This window comes from Amblyraja radiata, chromosome 4 (assembly GCF_010909765.2).
Source record: "Amblyraja radiata isolate CabotCenter1 chromosome 4, sAmbRad1.1.pri, whole genome shotgun sequence".
Classification (NCBI taxonomy): domain Eukaryota; kingdom Metazoa; phylum Chordata; class Chondrichthyes; order Rajiformes; family Rajidae; genus Amblyraja; species Amblyraja radiata.
Window position 1 is genome coordinate 51,401,017 of NC_045959.1, and position 21,276 is coordinate 51,422,292.

The 21,276-nt window shown below is 46.4% G+C and overlaps 2 protein-coding genes across 5 annotated transcripts in view; one reads left to right on the top strand and one right to left on the bottom strand.

Annotated features, from left to right (window-relative positions):
* Positions 1-3,647, bottom strand: part of cep76 (centrosomal protein 76) — a 47,241-nt gene extending 43,594 nt beyond the window's left edge. The window contains exon 1 of one of the 3 annotated variants that reach the window (XM_033019421.1): positions 3,564-3,647. Coding sequence is in view for 2 of the 3 variants with exons in the window: in XM_033019420.1 (XP_032875311.1) it covers positions 2,990-3,052 (63 nt within the window). In the remaining variant the exon portion in view is untranslated. Of the gene's footprint in view, positions 1-2,989; positions 3,207-3,563 lie in introns of those variants that run through there. The other 2 variants (XM_033019420.1, XM_033019422.1) reach the window with 2 other exon arrangements.
* A 12-nt stretch (positions 3,648-3,659) lies between these two features.
* Positions 3,660-21,017, top strand: psmg2 (proteasome assembly chaperone 2). 2 transcript variants are annotated; one of them, XM_033019423.1, is made up of 7 exons: positions 3,660-3,780; positions 7,335-7,506; positions 8,411-8,469; positions 11,144-11,262; positions 14,258-14,431; positions 16,620-16,740; positions 20,669-21,017. In XM_033019423.1, exons 1-7 carry the CDS (start codon positions 3,673-3,675, stop codon positions 20,759-20,761), a joined length of 846 nt encoding a protein of 281 aa, XP_032875314.1. In that variant the 5' UTR covers positions 3,660-3,672; the 3' UTR covers positions 20,762-21,017. The 2 variants fall into 2 exon arrangements, with proteins under 2 accessions (XP_032875314.1, XP_032875315.1); XM_033019424.1 differs by lacking the exon at positions 14,258-14,431.
* Positions 21,018-21,276: the final 259 nt, after the last annotated feature.

The following is a 21,276-nucleotide window of genomic DNA, read 5'->3' on the forward strand; positions in this document are numbered from 1 at the left end:
TAGTTTAACCAGTGGTGGGCAAATTAATGGAAAAGATACTTAGAGATAATATATATAAGCATCTGGATAAACAGGGTCTGATTAGGAACAGTCAACATGGATTTGTGCCTGGAAGGTCATGTTTGACTAATCTTCTTGAATTTTTTGAAGAGATTACTAGGGAAATTGACGAGGGTAAAGCAGTGGATGTTGTCTATATGGACTTTAGTAAGGCCTTTGACAAGGTTCCTCATGGAAGGTTGGTTAAGAAGGTTAAACTGTTGGGTATAAATGCAGGAATAGCAAGATGGATTCAGCAGTGGCTGAATGGGAGAAGCCAGAGGCTAATGGTGGATGGCTGTTTGTCGGGTTGGAGGCAGGTGACTAGTGGGGTGCCTCAGGGATCTGTGTTGGGTCTTTTGTTGTTTGTCATGTACATCAATGATCTGGATGAAGGGGTGGTAAATTGGATTAGTAAGTATGCAGATGATACCAAGATAGGGGGTGTTGTGGATAATGAAGAGGATTTCCAAAGTCTACAGAGTGATTTAGGCCATTTGGAAAAATGGGCTGAAAGATGGCAGATGGAGTTTAATGCTGATAAATGTGAGGTGTTACACCTTGGCAGGACAAATCAAAATAGGACGTACATGATAAATGGTAGGGAATTGAAGAATACAGTTGAACAGAGGGATCTGGGAATAACCGTGCATAGTTCCTTGAAGGTGGAATCTCATATAGATAGGGTGGTAAAGAAAGCTTTTGGTATGCTAGCCTTTATAAATCAGAGCATTGAGTATAGAAGCTGGGATGTAATGTTAAAATTGTACAAGGCATTGGTGAGACCAAATCTGGAGTATGGTGTACAATTTTGGTCGCCCAATTATAGGAAGGATGTCAACAAAATAGAGAGAGTACAGAGGAGATTTACTAGAATGTTGCCTGGGTTTCAACAACTAAGTTACAGAGATAGGTTGAATAAGTTAGATCTTTATTCTCTGGAGCGCAGAAGGTTAAGGGGGGACTTGATAGAGGTCTTTAAAATGATGAGAGGGATAGACAGAGTTGATGTGATCAAGCTTTTCCCTTTGAGAATAGGGAAGATTCAAACAAGAGGACATGACTTCAGAATTAAGGGACAGAAGTTTAGGGGTAACATGAGGGGGAACCTCTTTACTCAGAGAGTGGTAGCGGTGTGGAATGAGCTTCCAGTGGAAGTGGTGGCGGCAGGTTCGTTGGTATAATTTAAAAATAAATTGGATAGGCATATGGATGAGAAGGGAATGGAGGGTTATGGTATGAGTGCAGGCAGGTGGGACTAAGGGGACTAAGGGAAAAAAGTTGTTCGGCACGGACTTGTAGGTCCGAGATGGCCTGTTTCCGTGCTGTAATTGTTATATGGTTATATGGTTAAAAACTGAAAGGACATATAACGCTGGAGTGACTCTGCAAGACAGGCAGTATCGCTAAAGAATATGTTCTCCAGAGATGCTGCATGATCCGACGTTCCTCCAGCACTTTATTTTTTCCCCTCGTAAATTAGCATCTGCAGTTCCCATGTCTCTACTTTTTAAACTATGCAAGATAACAAAATATTGTTGTACATTGAGATTTTATCCCTAAGAGCTCAATCTAATTCCCCTTGAAAACATCCAGTGAATTGGCCTCCACTGCCTTCTGTGGCAGAGAATTCCACAGATTTACAACTTTCTGGGTGAAAAGGTTTTTCCTCATCTCAGTCCTAAATGGCCTACATCTTATTCTTAAACCGTGACCCCTGGTTCTGGACTCCCGCAACATGGGAAACATTTTTCCTGCATCTAGCCTGTCCAATCTCTTAAGAATTTTATATGTTTCTATAAGATATCCTCTCATCCTTCTAAATTCCAGTGAATACAAGCCCGGTGGACCCATTCGGTCATCATATGTACAACTGCAGCAGGACCTCCTTGCTCCTATACTCAAATCTTCTCGCTATGAAGGACAACATGCCATTTGCTTTCTTCACTGCCTGCAGTACCTGCATGCTTACTGTCAGGAAGGTACACAAAATTGCTGGGGAAACTCAGCGGGTGCAGCAGCATCTATGGAGCGAAGGAAATAGGCGACGTTTCGGGCCGAAACCCTTCTTCAGACTCGGTGTCTGAAGAAGGGTTTCTTCTCCATATCTCCAGTCTGAAGAAGGGTTTCGGCCCGAAACGTCGCCTATTTCCTTCGCTCCATAGATGCTGCTGCACCCGCTGAGTTTCCCCAGCAATTTTGTGTACCTTCGATATTCCAGCATCTGCAGTTCCCTTTTGAATGCTTACTGTCAGGGACTGGTGTACAAGCACACTCAGGTCTCGTTGCACCTGCCCTTTTCCTAATCTGACAGAAAATTCAGATAATAACCTGTCTTCTTGTTCTTGCCACTAAAGTGGATAACCTCACATTTATCCACATTATATTGCATCTATCTGCCCACTCACCCAATCAAGTCACCCTGTAACCTCATAGCATCCTCCTCGCAGCTCACACTGCCACCCAGATTTGTTTCATCCGCAAACTTGGAGATGTTACATTTAATTACTTTGTGTAAATAGTTAACATATATTGTAAATAACTGGTGTCCCAGCACCGAGCCTTGCGGCACCCCACTAGTCACTGCCTGCCATTCTGCAAAGGACCCGTAAATTCCTACTCTTTGCTTCCTGTCTGCCAAGTGCTCTAATTTTGCACAGTAATCTCTTGTGTGGGACCATGTCAAAGGCTTTTTGAAAGTCCAGATACACTACATCCACCGGCTCTCCCTTATACATTCTACTTGTTACATCGTTATGTACAAGATTAGACAAAATCTGGAGAAGGTTGGAGTAACTCAGCGGGACAGACAGCCCTCATTCTCCAGAGATGCTGCCTGAGCCGCTAAGTGAGTGAGTTTCCAGAACTTTGCTCCAGTCCCTCTGGCACTTTTCTTGCGGACCCCGGGCTCGGCCAGGCGGCCGACAGCAGCTTCGGGGGACGGGCTCACCTGCGACAGCTGGTTGCGAATGATCTGCTTCAGCTCGGAGGCTTTCTCGGGCGGCAGCGCCATGCCAGCCTCGGCCTTTGCCCGGGTGTAGCGGCGGCTCTGGGCGGGAGAGGCGGCGGCTCCACCGCGTCTCCACGGCCAACAGGCCCCGCCCCCGCTGACATCGTCGACCCCTGAGGCCACGCCCTCCGCACGCGTCACGGCCCTACGTCAGCATGCCCCGCCCATAACCCCCAAGACAGGCCTCCGCTTTGACGTCAATAACCCCCTTCACCAATCGCACGACGGTGTGCCAGACCACGCCCCTCTGCCGAAGTTACACGTCGGTCAGACGTCATCAGGCCCATCCCCCCAAACGCCCGCCGATGCACAAGCCACGCCCCTCCGCTAACGTCACTGCCCCCCCGTGCGTCACTCTCACGTGACGTCAGGACCCGCCGCTCCCAACCGTCGCGTGGTCTCGCTCCGCGTTCAAAACTGGCGCCAAAACCGGGCGGGAACCGCCGCTTGCATCGACTGATTGATTCGTTTAGTTTAAATTAACCCACATACACCTTCGGGATAAAATCCGTACAGAATCACCCCCTGAATTTTACCTGCATATCAGTCCCTGAATAAATGTCGTCAGGCAGGGGGAGTAGGGGCCCAGAGCGGCGCCGGATAGCCTGAGGTCGCCGGGTGCAATGACAGGACCGCGACGCGTCATCAGGGAGCGACGGGTCGCCAGGATGTCGCCGCTGTTCGTGGCGCGCGGGGCCGCCGTTAACCTGCGGGGCCTCGTGCTGGTCATGGTCAATATACGTTATATTATACATGTACCCGGTAACATCATCACCCCCCCCACACACACACACACCCCCCCCCCTCCACACACCCTCACCCCCACATCCACACACCCACCCCCCCCCCACACCCCCCCCCCCCCCCCCCCCCCAACCCCCCACCCACCCCCCCACCACCCCCCCCCCCCACCCCCCCCCCCGCCCCCCCAACCCCCCCCCCCCCCCCCCCCCCCCCCCCCCCCCCCCCCACCCCCACCCCCCCCCCCACCCCCCCCCCCCCCCCCCCCCCCCCCCCCCCCCCCCACCCCCCCCCCCCCCCCCCCCCCCCACCCCCCCCCCCCCCCCCACCCCCCCCCCCCCCCCACCCCCCCCCCCCCCCCCCCCCCCCCCCCCCCCCCCACCCCCCCCCCCCCCCACCCCCCCCCCCCCCCCCCCACCCCCCCCCCCCCCCCCCCCCCCCCCACCCCCCCCCCCCCCCCCCCCCCCCCCCCCCCCCCCCACCCCCCCCCCCCCCACCCCCCCCCCCCCCCCCCCCCCCCCCCCCACCCCCCCCCCCCCCCCCCCCCCCCCCCCCCCCCCCCCCCCCCCCCCCCCCCCCCCCCCCCCCCCCCCCCCCCCCCCCCCCACCCCCCCCCCCCCCCCCCCCCCCCCCCCCCCCCCCCCCCCCCCCCCCCCCCCCCCCCCCCCCCCCCCCCCCCCCCCCCCCCCACCCCCCCCCCCCCCCCCCCCCCCCCCCCCCCCCCCCACCCCCCCCCCCCCCCCCCCCCCCCCCCCCCCCCCCCCCCCCCCCCCCCCCCCCCCCCCCCCCCCCCCCCCCCCCCCCCCACCCCCCCCCCCCCCCCCCCCACCCCCCCCCCCCCCCCCCCCCCCCCCCCCCCCACCCCCCCCCCCCCCCCCCCCCCCCCCCCCCCCCCCCCCCCCCCCCCCCCCCTCCCCCCCCCCACCCCCCCCCCCCCCCCCCCTCAATCCCCTCCCCCCCCCCATCACACACCCTCACCCCCCTCCCCCTCACTCCCTCCACACCCCCGATAGCACCCGCACCTTCTCCCCCTCCCCCCCCTCCACACACCCTCACCCCCCTCAACCACTCCTCTCACCCCACCCCAACCCCCCCTCCTGGTCATCGTCATATACATCAGCCTGAAGAAGGGTCTCGATCTGAAACGTCGCCCATTCCTTATCTCCAGCGATGCTGCCTCACCTGCTGCTTCACTCCAGCCTTTTGTGTCTACCTTTGATTTAAACCAACATCTGCAGTTCTTACTTATACATTATATACACACAAACACACCCCGGCCGAGAAACACCACCTCACAGGCCCTCACCCCTCCTGGTCATGGTCGATATATACCCCTGCTGAGGACCTCTGCCTCCCCCTCCCCACACACCCTGACCCCACACACCTCCTCCCCCCCCTCACCCAACCTTCCTCACCCATTGTTCCACCCCTCCTCTCCCCCTCACCCCTCTTCTCTCCCTCACCCCGTCCTCTCCCCCTCACCCCGTCCTCGATACGATCGTGTTTGTGTAGCGCCCGTTGCATCCCCACTCGCGGTGGGAAAGGGTTGGCGGTCTTTTACACAGCAAGATCTCACCTTTTGAGGTCATCAGCAGAGACCAACAGCTCGAGGAAAGATAGACACAAAATGCTGGAGTAACTCAGGAAGAGGTGACGTTTAGGATTGAAAATCCTTCTTCAGAGAGTTAGGGGAGAGCAGACGAAAGATATAGTCGGTGATGTAGAGAGATATAGAATGAATGAAATATATGCAAAAAAGTAAGATGATCAAGGAAAAGTGGAGCCCACAATAGTCTATTGTTGGCTGTGGGGTACATGTTAATGAGTTATACAGACAATGAAGCTCACCAGGACGACATTGAAACTAGTATGACCACCCAGATGGGAGAGGAACAGAGAGAGAGAGGGGATGCAGGGGTTACTTGAAATGAGTGAAATCACCATACAGCTGGGTTGTAAGTTGCCCAAGCGAAATTGAGGTGCTGTTCCTCCAGTTCACCTACTCAGCAGGTGGGCAGCATCTGTGGAGGAAATGACAGAGGAGCAGCTTGGTAAAACTCGGTTCTTTGTCCACAACTGAGAACTAAAGAGGAAAGAAGAAGCACATGTAATGTAGTGTGCAGTTTAATATGCCAAAGAGGACTGTGTTTGCACTCGCATTTTATTGTTGAGCAACTGGAATTGTGCACAAGGCTCGGAAAGATGTAATTACAAGCTAAACACTACTTTGCTGTATATGATTAGACTACAGAAGGATTGATGCAACTGATAAAACCACCGCCTCAGTGCAATAGACCCGGGTTTGATCGTGATCTCGGGTGTGTTCTGTGTGGAGTGTAGTTTAGTTTAACGAAACGTTAATGGTTAATTTGCACGTTTCTCTGTAACTGCGTGGGTTTCATCCTGGTCCTTCCAAAGAAGTGCAGCTTGGCCTCGTGTGTGAGGGGAATGGATGCGAACGTGGAGTAACAGAACTAGTGTGATTGATGGCTGGTGTAGAGTGAAGGCCTGATTCTATGCAGTATCTTTAATCTAGAAAAAAGTAAAGGGTTCCACCAAGAACATTACCTATCCATTTCCCTCCACATATGTTGCCTGATCCGCTGAGCTCCTTCAGCACCTTTTTTTCAAGATTCAGGCATTTGCAGTCTCTCGTGCCTCCAAGATCACCTGATAACCTTGTGCTGTTTATTGGTGGGAAAAAACGATGTTAGGACACTGAGAACTATCTTTTTCAAGCAAGTGCCATGGATTCTGAGAGGGCAGGCGAGGACAGGAATGTCAGCCACAGGAACATCACCGACAGATCTGCCTTTCTGATGTTCCTGGGAAGTGTGACCCCAGCATCTAGTCCGTGACTGCTGGGCCAAAATTTAAGAAACATTTAGACAGTTACATAGAAACATAGAAACATAGAAATTAGGTGCAGGAGTAGGCCATTCGGCCCTTCGAGCCTGCACCGCCATTCAATATGATCATGGCTGATCATCCAACTCAGTATCCCGTACCTGCCTTCTCTCCATACCCTCTGATCCCCTTAGCCACAAGGGCCACATCTAACTCCCTCTTAAATATAGCCAATGAACTGGCCTCGACTACCCTCTGTGGCAGAGAGTTCCAGAGATTCACCACTCTCTGTGTGAAAAAAGTTCTTCTCATCTCGGTTTTAAAGGATTTCCCCCTTATCCTTAAGCTGTGACCCCTTGTCCTGGACAGTTACATGGATAGGACAGGTTTAGAGGGATATGAGCCAAATGCTGGTAGGTGAGACCAGTGTAGATGGGACATGTTGGTCACTGTGGGTAAGTGGGGAGGAAGAGCCTGTTTCCATGCTGTATGGCTTGTTCCTATAGTCTTTGTCTTTGCTCACACACTTTTCATGGAGGCATATACGTTGGGCTTGAGTCTAATGATATCCATAACAATATCTATCATTTTGTGAGGGGGCAGTGTAGGTTAAGGAGTAATTAGGATTTGGCTCCAAAGTAATTGCATAATACGCTATTTTTCTAAGTTATGGTGAACTCATCTTTTGTGGTTGCAGCCAGTTGTTTCTGTGGGAAATGTTGGCCAATTATCAGTGGATCTGATCATCTCCACACTTGGTCTGCCACGGGTCGGTTATATCCACAGTGATGGCCTTGTACCAGTGGTGGGAAACGATCCGTATGCAACGACTTCTGAGAACTCTTCAGAAATGTGCACCAGCTGTGAGGGTGAGTGGAGTAACTTTCTGCATTGAAAAAAGCAAAGAGATTGTGGCCGATTTTAATGTAAAAGTTTGAGTAATGTGCCTGGAGAACTGGAAATTCTGGATATTTAATACATTTTTTAGATTATGAAAGGTAGACTGACATTGGGGCAAATTTCTAGATGAGCACAAAGAGGGCCCATTGGGACCAAAGATCAGCTCTGCTCTATGACTTTGATTGGGACTTCAAGATACAAGATACATTTATTTGTCACATGTGCCAGTTGGCACAGTGAAATATGTGATCACCATACAGCTATACAATAAAAATAAAGAACACAACACACGATAGAGTTCAGCATAAAACATCCCCACCCAGCAGAATCCAAAGTTTCCCACTGTGAGGGAAGGCACCAAAGTCAGTCATCTTCCTCTAATGTTCCTGATGTTCACCCGTGGTCAGGGCCTCCCGAGCCCTTCGCTGTAGCCGCTCCGGGCGGCCTGAATGCTTTGTAACTTTGTTGGCACCCTATACATAGCGACTCTGCGTACCTTGTGTACAAAACAAAGAATTTCACTGTGACATGTCATGTGATAATAAAAATACAAATCTGAATGAACAACTAAGCATATCTTGAATCTTATGAAAGTTTATCTAAAACATTTCTCTCCCCACAGATGCTGCTTGACCTGCTGAGTATTTTAAACGTTTTCTCTTTTAAATTTAGATTTCCAGACTACTGAATGTGGAAGTCTGCTGCTGAGAAATAGTGTATTTGTGAGGTAGTTGAATGTAATAACTGGTCATTTCTTTCAAATGTATTAGATTACTTTATGAGCATAAATTATTTTTGAAAATAATTTGATTATAATTTCAAAACCTCACTATAAAAACGATAGCCTCATGTGTTGCTATTTTCATTTAACAGTTTATGCATCGGCAGACCGGAAGTTGGCTGTCCTACAGATCCGATCGCCAATTGTTCAGGTATTTAGAGCTATAAAATCAGAAAGACACAAAATGCTGGAATAACTCAGCGGGTCAGGCAGCATATCTAGATAAAAGGAATGGGTCATGTTTCGGGTTGAGACCCTTCTGATATAATCGGAAGGGTTGTTTGTCTTTGCTGAATTCAATCTGTTGAAATCTACAGGAAACTGTTCACCAATATGGAATTGGGGCCTGAGAGACACCCAAATGACTTATTTGAACAAAAAAGTAGTTTTGATTCAAAGGGTTAGTTTTAATGTATACCGAGTGAAACATGGCATTCATACATTTACCTAAGTCTTTGAAACCCAAGGACACCAGAGTGACTAATTGGAGTTGATTAAACTTCAGAAGCCTTTCACACCAATAAATCACAAGTTATTTTCTATAATTTTTGTCTTGAGATCCAAGCTCCACATTAAGAATAACTGAAAAACGAAGCAATCAGTTGTCTGGCAAAGGTCATTCCAAAATATTGTCATTTATCAATCTGTGAAATCCATAATAGAGAAATGTCTCCCCTTTGTGGATGAATTTACAATAATTTCTCTTTTTTCCACTGCTTCTAAGTGATGCTCTGTCTGATTTAAATTATAATCTGAATTAACAATATGATTGGTGTGTTGGGATACAAAGTTCAGTGAAAATTAGCTGCATGCTGAAAGAAAGGCTAAATAAACAATGAGGTGAGGAATTAGTAAATGTTGGGGTACAGAACTAATGTGGTTTGTGGGGCTCAGCATCTCAACATTCAGGTAGAGTCAGCAAGAACACAAGAAAATAGAAGCAGGAATAGGAAGTGTGAGCTATAGCGAAAGGTTGGGCAGGCTAGGGCTTTATTCCTTGGAGTGCAGGAGGCTGAGGGACAATCTTAGTGAACACATTGTCCTGTACTCAGGATAAGGGAATCAAGAATCAGGTTTATGGCGAGAGGGGAAAGATTTAATAGCAACCTGAGGGTCAATAATATCCATTCTTGGTAGATATATGGAGGTAGCTGAGGCAGGTACTATAACAGCATTTAAAAGACACTTGGACAGGTTCATAAATAGGAAAGGTTTAGGGAAACATGGGCTAAATGCCCTGATCTTACAAAAAATAATTTACAGCTTCTTGAATAACTCCAGTCATCTTGCATTCACACCCCTCTCCCGTTGAGGTTTTGAGAGATGCACCACCCTCTCTGAGAAGAGATCTACCATGGACTCTTACCTTGTGCACCTGCCCTTTACGTGGTACCTTGTTCTTTAATCTGCTGGAAATCCACATATGCAGGTTTCCCTCAATCGACCCTGCTCCCAACATCCTTCGAAGAACTTCAGCAGATTTGTCAAATATAATTTGCCTTTCATTAGACCACATTGACTGATTTGATTACCTTAAACTTTTTTTAAATTAAAAAGGCAAATGCTGTGTTAGCCTTTACAGTGAAGGGATTCAATACAAAAGGAAGGAACTTGATGTACATTTAATTCAGAGTGTGCTTGAATTTTGATCGCTGGACCCAAAGAAGGGTACATTTGACGGGTCAGGCAGCATCTCTGGAGAAAAAGGATGGGTGACGTTTCAGGTCGGATCTGGTCCCTTCTTCAGACTGACAGTAGAGGGGAGGGAACTGGAGGTAAGAAAAGGCCTGACCCGCTGAGGTACTCCAGCACTTTGTGTCTATCTATGGATAGGTGATGTTTAGAGTCAGGACCCCACTGAGAAGGAATGACACTGTGAAATATGAGAAACACAGAAAATAGGTGCAGGAGTAGGCTATTCAGCTCTTCAAGCCAGTACTGACATTCAATATGATCATGGCTGATCATCCAAAATCAGTACCCTGTTCCTGCTTTCTCCCACATCCCTTGATTCCATTAGCCCTAAGAGTTCTATCTAACTCTAACAAATCCAGTGAATTGGCCAGAGAATTCCACAGATGCACAACTCTCTGGGTGAAAAAGTTTTTCCTCATCTCAGTCCTAAATGGCCTACCCCTTATTCTTAAACTGTGACCCCTGGTTATGGACGCCCCCAACATTGGGAACATTTTTCCTGCATCTAGCCTGTCCAATTCCTTAAGAAGTTTATCTATTTCTATAAGAACACCTCTCATCCTTCTAAATTACAGTGAATACAAGCCCAGTCGGCCCATTCTTTCATCATATGTCAGTCACAAAATTGACAACTGATGATCAAAGAAAGGTGGAGCCCATAATGACGCATTGTTGGCTTGGGAAGAGGTGATAATGAAGGGATACAAGGGCGTGAACAGTGGAACTAGTAGGATAACTTGGGTGGGAGAGGGAGAGGGAATGGAGGAGGTACTTGAAATTGGAGAAATCAACCTGGGTTTGATCCTGGCTACGGTGCTATCTGTACAGAGTTTGCACATTTTCCTTGTGACTGCATGAGTTTTTCCGGGAGCTCAGGTTTCCTCCCACACTCGAAAGACGTGCAGGTTTGTAGGTTAATTGGCTTCGGTAAATTGCCCCTAGTGTGCAGGGAGTGGATGACATTCAATTAGTGTGAACAGGATGAATGTTGATCGATGCAAACTCTGGGCTGAAAGGCCTGTTCCCACACTATCTCCAAACTAAACAAAACTCCAGTGTGCATGTGTAAATTGACCTGTTTCCTTTTGAAATGTTGATGTTGCAGCCAGTGTTTCTGCTGCCTTTTGTAGGGGAAACAGCGCTCATTCCGACAGCAGATCCTATCGTGGATTAAGGAGAATGAGTTCAGTCGGGTTGTCGTCCTGTCCAGCAGCTTTGCCCATCACCGTGTTGACCAGCAGCTCGTTGGGTAAGCTTGGCATCTTGCATAACATTTAACACTTGAGAACGCTAACATTAACCTTCAGTAGGTTCAGTGGATGAACAGTATCCTGAGCCTTGGAGCTCAGTTCTGATCCAAGCAAGGACTTTGGCAGCTTCACTACATCTCCGGCTGGATTCTGAAGGGTGTGGGTGACATTCTTTCCAAAAGGACTTAAAAGTCTGGATTTCTGGATAGGAAAATGGTTTTGAACATAGACCATAGAACAGGGCCTGTTCCTGTGCGCTTTACTTCGGCCCACAATGTTCGTGCTAATATGATGCCGTTAAACTGATCTCATCTGCTTGTACGTGACGCTTATCCCTCCATTCCCTGCACTTCCATGTGTCTTTTAAAAGCCTCTTAAATACTACTATCTTATCTACCTCCATCACCACACCTGGCATTGTGTTTCAGATCCTCACCTCTCTGTTGAACTTGAACTTGTTTAAAAAAAACTTGCCCCCGACATCTCCATGAAACATTTCTCCCTTCTGTAGAATTTTATTCGTCACATGCATCCGAAGGTGCAGTGAAATGAATTTGCCAGCAACGATACACTTAAAAAGAACACACAATATATAATAAGATTTAACACAAACATCCACCACAGCATTCTTCACTGTGGTGGAAGGCAACAAGGTTTAGCCAGTCCTCCTCTTTAGTTCACCGGTGGTCGGGGCCATAACCCCTCCGTAGTCGCTGCTACGGACGGCCCGATGTACAGGCCCTCTCGTCGGGATGATCAAACCTCCAACGTCGGAAACACACTCCGCGGCTTGGAGGTCCCGAATTGGCACTTTCCTACCGGAGACCGCGGCTTCAGAATGTTATAGGCCGGCGGTCGGAGCTCTTCTCTGGCGATCCCCGGCAAGGGATCCCAGACTCCGGATGGTAAGTCCATGCCCCGCCCGCGGCTAGAAGCTCCGCAGACCACAGCCTCATGATGTCAAAGTCACTGGGCCAGCGATCGGAGCACTCCTCTCTGACAACCCCCGGCAAGGGTTCGCCCCACTCCGCGATGGAAAAGTCACGCTGCTGCTGATGCTCCAGGCCCGATTCCGGGAAAGGCCGCTCCAATCCATGCTGTTAGGCCACGATGGAGGCGACATGGAAAAAGTCACCTCTCTGTTGAGGAGCTGACCGAAAGCGGATCCCCCCTTCCACCCCCCACACAAGACACAATAGGAGACACCTAAACTAACTTTAGACATGCCCTTTAATGTTGGATATTCCACCCTGGGGAAAGAAGGTGCTGACTGTCTACCCTATCTATGCCTATGTTATTATGGAACTCCAACATAGTTTTAAGTTCTTGCACCGTTTCAATTACTCTTGGTGTTCAGTTTTAACCCTGAAGGCTAATACGGCAACACTCAATGATTTTTCAGATAATATCTAGTTTTGTTTATTGATGAGAACTCTTTTTTGTGAGCACTTGTAAAAATATGCAACACCTGTTTTCCATAAATCTATTCTGGTTATAACCTCAAAACTCCAACAGATTTGTCAAATGTGATTTTATCTTTGGTAAATCATGCTGGCTCTGCCCATTCCTGTTATCTGCTCAGTGCCCTGGTGTCACTTTCTGAGTAATACATTTCTGCTTTGCTATTGCAGTCACAGTTCATGAGAAACATTTAATCCTACAAACCTGACCTTGCAACGATGTTTATGGCTTGTTGACTTACTCAGTTCTGATTTTTTTTTTTAGAACAAACTGGGGATAGAAATGCTTTTAGTAAGAAACTTTTGCAATTACAAGTGTTCAGAGAGTTTATCAATTTCGAACCTTCAGAAGAGGTGATGGTGGGGAGAGGTTGCAATGCAGCTAAGGGGTTAAGATGTGGTAGTATAGACTACCACATCTTAACCAATAGTCAAGGTTGCTTGACTAGCTGCCAGAGTTCTAGGGCCTAGATCAGGATCTGAAGAAAGTAAACCCAAGTAGAGTCGCACCGCATGGAAACAGGCCCTTCGGCCCAACTTGTCCGCGTTGACCAAGAATTCTCATTCAAGCTAGTCCCATAGAAACATAGAAAATAGGTGCAGGAGGAGGCCATTCGGCCCTTTGAGCCAGCACCGCCATTCATTGTGATCATGGCTGATCGTCCCCAATCAATAATCTGTGCCTGCCTTCTCCCCATATCCCTTGATTCCACTAGCTCCTAGAACTCTAACCCCCTCTTAAATCCAACCAGTGATTTGGCCTCCACTGCCCTCTGTGGCAGGGCATATAGGCCCTGGCCCATATCTCCCAAAACCTTCCTGTCTGTGAACCCCAAATGTTTTGTTTGGAAAGGACAGTGCTGGAGTAACTCAGCGGGCTAGGCCACATCACTGGAGAACATGGATAGATGACATTTCAGAGCGGGATGCTTCTTCAGTCGATTGTCTTGTGGGAAGAGATGGGGGGGGGGGGGGGGGGAGAAAGCTGGACGAGAGGTGGGGCGGGTAAATGCCTGGCAAGTGATAGATGTTATCACTTACGCAGGGTGAACGTGCAACGGAGACAGAGATAGTCTGCAAACACTCCACACTACCACCCAACGTCAGGATCAAACCTGGGTCTCTGGGGCAGCAGATCATCAGTTGTCACTGTCATGAAGATTAGCATTTGATTGCTGCTTGAATTTAGATGAAAAATCTGTGTGAAACTTAAAATGCTGTCATGCTGAGTAGAATTTAAAATTGTCTTCCAACTTCTATGAAAGGAATAAGCAAAAATTAATGTTTTGTCTGATCTTGTATTACAACTTTGAAGTTATAAGTAGAACAAGTTTTAAGTAGCAGAAAAAGTCAGGTAAGCAAAGGTCAAAATGGAATCTCTGAGAGGATGGAGCGGATCAAATATTTCAAAATCTGTGGAGGACTCAAAGTGCTGGAGTAACTCAGCGAGTTAGGTAGCATCTCAGTAGAACATGGACAGGTGACGTTTTGGTTCGGGACCCTTCTTCATTCAGAACCTGTTCCATCTTCACAGCACTCCACTACGATATTTAGCAACGCCTGCTCTGCAGAACATCATGGAAAATGAGTTCCAGATCCTCAAATGGAAAGAAATGGAAAAGGTGGCAGCCTTCCCGGGAATCAGCGAGGTGGAACAAGAGCTCTCTATCCCAGGCGGAGGGATCACAAAGTCACTCTATACTGACAGGTAGGGGGATATAAATTCAAAGTGCTGAAACTGAGTTCTAATAGTGTTCACTGAGAGAGGTTCAGAGCCCAATTAACCTACAAAGTCTGGTATGTGGGAGCCCGGAGGAAAAGCCCGGAGGTAACAGCGAGAACATGCAAACACCACACAGCACCCGAAATCAGGGTTAAATCAGGTCTCTGGTAATGTGTGGCAGCCTCTCTCTAAATGTTTACTGATCTTTGATCTCCTTCATGCCAATGACTGGTACAATCTTCTGTCGTTTCTGATTGTAAAGATTCATTTGTAAAATTGTAAATCATAAGTTATTAACTTGCATTCTTGAGACGTTCACACTTGGAAAGGCGCAGTGTGTTCTGGCTGTTGAAGATATTCTCAACACTCCTAGGTTTATTTTACACAGAGGGTCTTTTGAAGAAAACTGGGAATCTGGCCAGGAGGGTTAGGAGAGGTGAACAACAACTTAATTGTGACAATGTGTCTACTTGCAAAGACAGAGTAGTGAATTAAAAGGATTTTGTGCAAAATCTCCAAATACGAAAGGAACTTCAAGCTGTCGCGGAGAGTGTTGAGCTGAGTTTAATTGTCACGTGTACAGACGTACAGTGAAAAGCTTTTGTTGTGTGCTAACCAAAGGAAAGTGAGCGGGCGATCGAAGGTCGGTATCGACTCGAAGGGCCAAAGGGACTGCTTCCTTGCTATATGAAGAACAATGGAGGACCCGGCATGGGGGGGACTGCCGTGAGGGGCAGGACAAAGGAGGAGCCGGCTGGGGTACTTTGTAACTATGTCAGCACTGTATGTGGTGACTATTTGCATAATGCAAGCAAAGAATTTCACTGTGCCTTGTCACATGTGACAATAAAGTTCTCCATTCCTATCTCTCAAACTGAGAGAGAAGGGTGGTTGGGATACCAGTCAATGGGTTGAAGGGCAAGGATGCCACAGATGGACAAACAGATTTGTAGGCACAGTTAAGGAATGCTACCACATAATGAGGAGAGGGAGACATGAGGAGCTACAGATGCTGGAATCTTGAGCGAAGCACGTGCTGCTGGAGGAACTCAGCGGGTCCGGCAATGTTTGTGGAGGGAATGGACAGGTGACATTTTAATTACATTGTGGGTTCGTTTAGTTAGGAGAGGAGTCTGGTACAGGTCATGTTTCATCGACTTTCCACAGATGCTGCCTGACCCACTGAGTTATTCTGTAGCTTGTGCTTTGTGCACTGTGGGGGGTCTAGTGCCGGTCAGGTTTGGATGATTTAGAATTTGTACATGTTTGACACTAAAATGGATATTTCAGAGGTAGTTGACTTGAGAGAGGTAAAGCTTTTTTCAGTGATTGAAGACTTTTGATGTTTTAGAAACATGTAATCCTTGCAGTGGTCTGAAACTTAGTTGAAAAGAGCACTAGGACTATAGCCTAATTCAGCCCATGTGAGTAGCCGCAGTTAATGAAGAAGGGGTTACGTTTTTGTCGTGACTTTGGTCTCTTTCGCCAATTGTCAGAGGTTTTGGCTTCTGTCTGACAGGATGTTCTCATGTGTAGGAAGGAACTGCAAATGCTGGTTTTACACCGTCGATAGATACAAAATGCTGGAGTAATTCAACGGGACTGGCATCATCTCTGGAGAGAAGGAAAGAAGAATTGTCTCGACCTGAAACGTCACCCATTCCTTTTCCCATTAAGCTAAGTTTGGCAAGAAGTTTGGTGGAAACGGAGGTCCTCCGAGATTTTGTTTTTCGGCCTTCGAGAGCTCCTGACCATCAGGTCAGGAATTTATAGAAAGCAAGATGTTAATGGTGGTCTCTCTTCTATTTAGAAATGGAGGGATGTAGATCACGTGTAAGCAGAGGAGATTAATATAATTGACATTGTGTTCAGCATAGACATTGTGGACTGAAGGTAGACTGAAGGTTCCTGTGCTGTAATGTGCGCTCAAGCCTCCATTGTTTTGGGGCACTTCCCAGCTGGATCACCAGAGGGAGCCCTTTGTTACAAAACCTTTTAAGGGTACGACTACACTCAAAGTCCTACAAGAGGGAATATTGACAGTTCCAAATAGCCTCTTTGGCCTGCTAAACATGGTATTAATTATGATTAAAGGGTAGAACAAATAAATCTGCAGCAAGATGAAATATTCCTGTAGCTTGTGCTGATTTTCATGGTTGTTCTCGTTATCCAGTTGCGCTGAAGGTATCCCATTGGCAGTGCTGCTTATTTTCTGTTCCGAAGGGGATAATATTCCAGATGCATTGAAGCTTCTCAATTTCCTGAATGAGTGGATCCAGCTAATAGCAAAGCCAGTAAGTGGTGTAGCTGCAAGTTACGACTCACAAGATTGTGTGCACATTATCAACAATTGCAATGTGTTATTTGTTACTTTTGTGTAGACAAATATTAAAGTTTAAAGAATGCTGTCCCCTCATACAAGGCCACTGCATGTAAAAAAAAAATCCTTCCGGGAGGGTTTGGGCACAAGAGGAGATGAAGCCTGGGGCAGGTCAGCCATGGCTTCTTTGAATGTCAGGACAACCTACTCTTGCTCAAATCTTATGTTCCCTGATAGGCACAACACTGGCATCTACCCAAAAACTGGGTGGTAGATTGTATATGTATCCCAACTAGAAAAAGTAGGGCCAATCCTAATTTCTCTCTGATCATCAGCTTGATGGTGGAAAGTGTGTTTTGCCTGGACCTTTAGCATTCTGATCTCATCACAATCGGGTCTAATTGTGAAATGAAGAGCTGAATTCCTAAGGTGAGGTCAATATTTGACCAAATGTTGCAACAGTAAAACTGAAATTGATGGCATCAAGAGTAGGGGAATCGAGAACCACAGTACATGGGTTTAAGGTGAGGGGGGAACATTTAATGGGAACTCAAGGGTAACCTTTTATTACACAAAGGGTGATGGGTATATAGAACTGCCGGAGGAAGTGGTTAAGCCAGGTACTATCTCAATGTTTAAGAAGCATTTAGATGGGTACATGGATAGGATAGGTTGAGAGATACGGGACAAACGTAGGCAGGTGGGATTAGTATAAATGAGGTATGTTGGTCGGTGTGGGCAAGGTAGGCCAATGATCCTGTTTCCATGCTGTATGACAAGAGGAAAATACTGCAATGGTTGGAGTCACTCTCTGCACAATGGTTGTTAGCGGTCAATCATTTCAGCTTTTGGGTATCTCTGCAGGAATTCATCTGGAGAGTATTCTGGGCCATGTTTAGCTGCTTCAATGACCTTCCTTTCAAGTGCAGGGATGCATTTGCAACTCTTCAGCATAGGAATCAGTTTATGGCTGCCCACAGCAAGGCAGACAACATTAACAACATGACTGATAAGTGGCAAATAACATTGTCCCTGGAAAAAATGTCAAGTGATGACCAATCCCATCTAGCCACCTAACTTTTGATGTTCAATGGCATTACCATCAGTAAGTTCCCCACCGTCAACTCACTGGGGTTCCTGTTCACCAGAAACCCAACTGGACCAGTAATAGATTTACATGGATAAAAGGACGTAACTTTTAGAAAGGAGATGAGGAATTTATTTAGTCACGGTAATGAATCTGGAATTCATTGCCACAGAAGGATGTGGAGGCCAAGTCAATTGTGTTTTAAGGTGTAGATTGGTAGGTTCTTGATTAGTACGAGTGTCAGGGGTTATGGGGAAAAGGCAGACGTGTTGGGGTTAAGATAGATAGATCAACTGTGATTGAATGGCAGAGTAGACCTGATGGGGCCCAATGGCCTAATTTTGCTCCTAGAACTTAAGAACATGGCCACAGGAGGAAGTCAGAGGTAGGGGGCTAATTCACTACCTAAGCCTTTCCATGATACAAAAAACACAGGTTCGTACACAGAACACTCTACAGTTGAGATCAGCCCCAACAAACCTGATGGCTTGCAGGATATTTGAATTTGTTTTACCACCAGTACATGTGGTTGGAGTATGAAGTGAGTGCTTTGTATGAAATGCATAAAATCACATTCTTCCATTGTTGTTGGGTTTAAAATTTGGAGTGCTCTACGCATTAAAACTGGGAGTACCTTCTCAAGGAGGATTTTAGCCGTTCAAGAAGGTGCCTCATTATCATCATTTTGATGGGTAAATTATGCTTGTCTCCAAGCAATATCCACATCCCAAGAAATCAATAATGGAGGTGTGGCTTGTGTCATTTATGAAGGAGATATTCACGCTAGCTCTGGGCTCTGGGCATGGAAGATGCTGCGCAAATTGCAAATTTTGCTTCTCTGCATGAATAGCATCTTGAACTTGACTTCATTACTTTTAAAAGTTGCCGGATTTGCACACAATTGTCATGAAATTATGCTGAAAGCTGGTGGCTTATTAATGGCGCATGAAATCTTTTTTTATGCATGCACAATCAATTTTTGCAGACCAGAAAGAAAACATTCTAAACTGTTCTTACAGCAGTATTACAGATTTAAAAATCCTCTAAAAATAGTATTTTTTTCACTCTTTTTGGTTCATTTCTCAGTCTTATTTTTTCTCTGTCTTAACCTGATTATGAATTCAACTTGCTTATACTTCATTTCTCTTGTTCCTGAACCCATTTGAAACCCATTTGGTAACATGCTCTTATGGGCTGTCCCACTGTCCGAGCTAATTCAAGAGTTCTCCCGAGTTTCCCCTGATTCGAACTCGGAGAATTACAGTAATGGCCGCTCGTAGGTAATCGGGGTTCTCGTGAACATTTCCCGAGTACCTGCTGTTAGCGTTACGAGCCGCTAAGAGACGTCCCGAGCGTCCCCGCTCCGTACATTCTACGTGCTTACATAGAAACATAGAAATTAGGTGCAGGAGTAGGCCATTCGGCCCTTCGAGCCTGCACCGCCATTCAATATGATCATGGCTGATCATCCAGCTCAGTATCCCGTACCTGCCTTCTCTCCATACCCTCTGATCCCCTTAGCCACAAGGGCCACATCTAACTCCCTCTTAAATATAGCCAATGAACTGGCCTCGACTACCCTCTGTGGCAGGGAGTTCCAGAGATTCACCACTCTCTGTGTGAAAAAAGTTCTTCTCATCTCGGTTTTAAAGGATTTCCCCCTTATCCTTAAGCTACTTATCCTTACTACTAGTTCAATTTTTTTTTTAACTCGGAAGAGCTCTTGAATTAGCTCGTACAGTGGGACAGCCCCTTGTCATACTATTCACTAATATGGGTCTTTGTTTTGCCCTTCTAACTTTGAAGTATAAGCCCATTTTATGTAACATGTCCTCATAATTCAACACTTTCAAATCCTGTACCATTTTCAACATATCTTTCCATTTTGAAGTAAAATAGATTTAAACTTCCAATAGTGGAGCCATCTAAACTGTTGTTGAACTCGTCTTATTGCTATTTTCTCAGGCAAATCTGTGCCGTTTGCATATTTTCTTTATTCTCCTTTTGTTATAATTTGCCTTGCACAAATTCCTTGTTTGTGAATACTTGGCCAATAAACGTATTCATTCATTCATTATAATACGTGAGCATACTACTTTCACATCATGGATGATCAGCCGTGATCATATTGAATGCACAATCAATGCACAGGCTCGAAGGGCCGAATGACCTACTCCTGCACCTATTTTCTATGTTTCTATCTGCATTATTTTCCATTGTCTTGCATTCAATGTTGGATCTCATTTATATGACAGTTGCTTATCTTGAGAAGATGTTGGGATGGGGTAAATACATTACTAGATAACATGCAGCAAAATTAATGCAGGTTAGGTATATCAGTTTTTTTGGCTGAGGTTTTGAGATGAATGTGATAACGTTTCTACTTCCAGTTGTTGGCAACTGTTTCTTTCAGAACTTGAATGTTACTGAACCCACCAACTTTATTTATTTATTTGAGTTCTGTTCATTTGAAATGAATCACGTTGTCATCCACTCTTTGAGAATGCTTCATCCTAATTGTGAACTCTCAAACTTATCCTGTCACTACTGGGTAGTGCATTTGTTTTGCTAATGCTTGGAAATTTAATGCTGCCTTTTCAATTCTAAGAACTAAGAGCACAACATTCCTTGTGTTGGATGAGCAGTGGGAAAAAATATCTGCCTCAACAGATAAAATCTTGGAGTCAGTGGTCTTTGGATTGTTAGTTAACATTGGTTTAACATTTTTAAATTCAAAATGGGGAATTATTTGTTGTTCTGTTGTATATTGATTGGATGGAACTGTTTCATTAATGATGATGCTTCTCCCCTTCAGAATGATCAGCAGCCCATGTCTCAGCCGCAGTGGAAGATTCCAAGTTCTTGGCGATTACTATTTGGCAGTGGCATTCCACCGGCGCTCTTCTGATCTTGCAGATCCAACAAGTTGAGTGTGGATTACCCTTTAAAACGATGGTGGCTTCATGACAGAAAGATTTTAAATTCTGCGTTGAGGACTTATTTTCACAGATGATGATGTGAAGGGGCGATGTTCACTAAAGGCTCAGTAACTTACAGTTGCAGCACATACTTGGTTATGTAAGAAATGAGTTTCCAGAAGTACTAATAGATATTGTGTTTTTATTTGTGTGAATTTGGTCTTTAATTAAAAAAATATTTTTAAATAGTATTTTTGTTGCCAAAAAACTTTGTTATTGATAGTGTTCACAAATGTTGACTGAATTGGAGCATATCAATACTCATCTAACATACAAATATGAAAATGTGTACTACAGGCAGCAGATAAGTTGAATACTGACTGGTGGACAAGGGCATTTCAAAAGGAAATCCTGCTTTTGGCCTGATATGACTGATACGGTGCCCTCCATAATGTTTGGGACAAAGACCCATCATTTATTTATTTCCCTCTGTATTCCACAATTT

What these genes read in the sequence shown, in the direction of transcription:
- psmg2 (XM_033019423.1), top strand. Translation starts at nt 3,673, where the DNA reads ATGACAGGACCGCGACGCGTCATCAGGGAGCGACGGGTCGCCAGGATG. An exon ending in GGGGCCTCGTGCTGGTCATG is followed by an intron (nt 3,781 to 7,334) that starts GTCAATATACGT and finishes TTGTGGTTGCAG; the next exon opens with CCAGTTGTTTCTGTGGGAAA. An exon ending in AATGTGCACCAGCTGTGAGG is followed by an intron (nt 7,507 to 8,410) that starts GTGAGTGGAGTA and finishes TTCATTTAACAG; the next exon opens with TTTATGCATCGGCAGACCGG.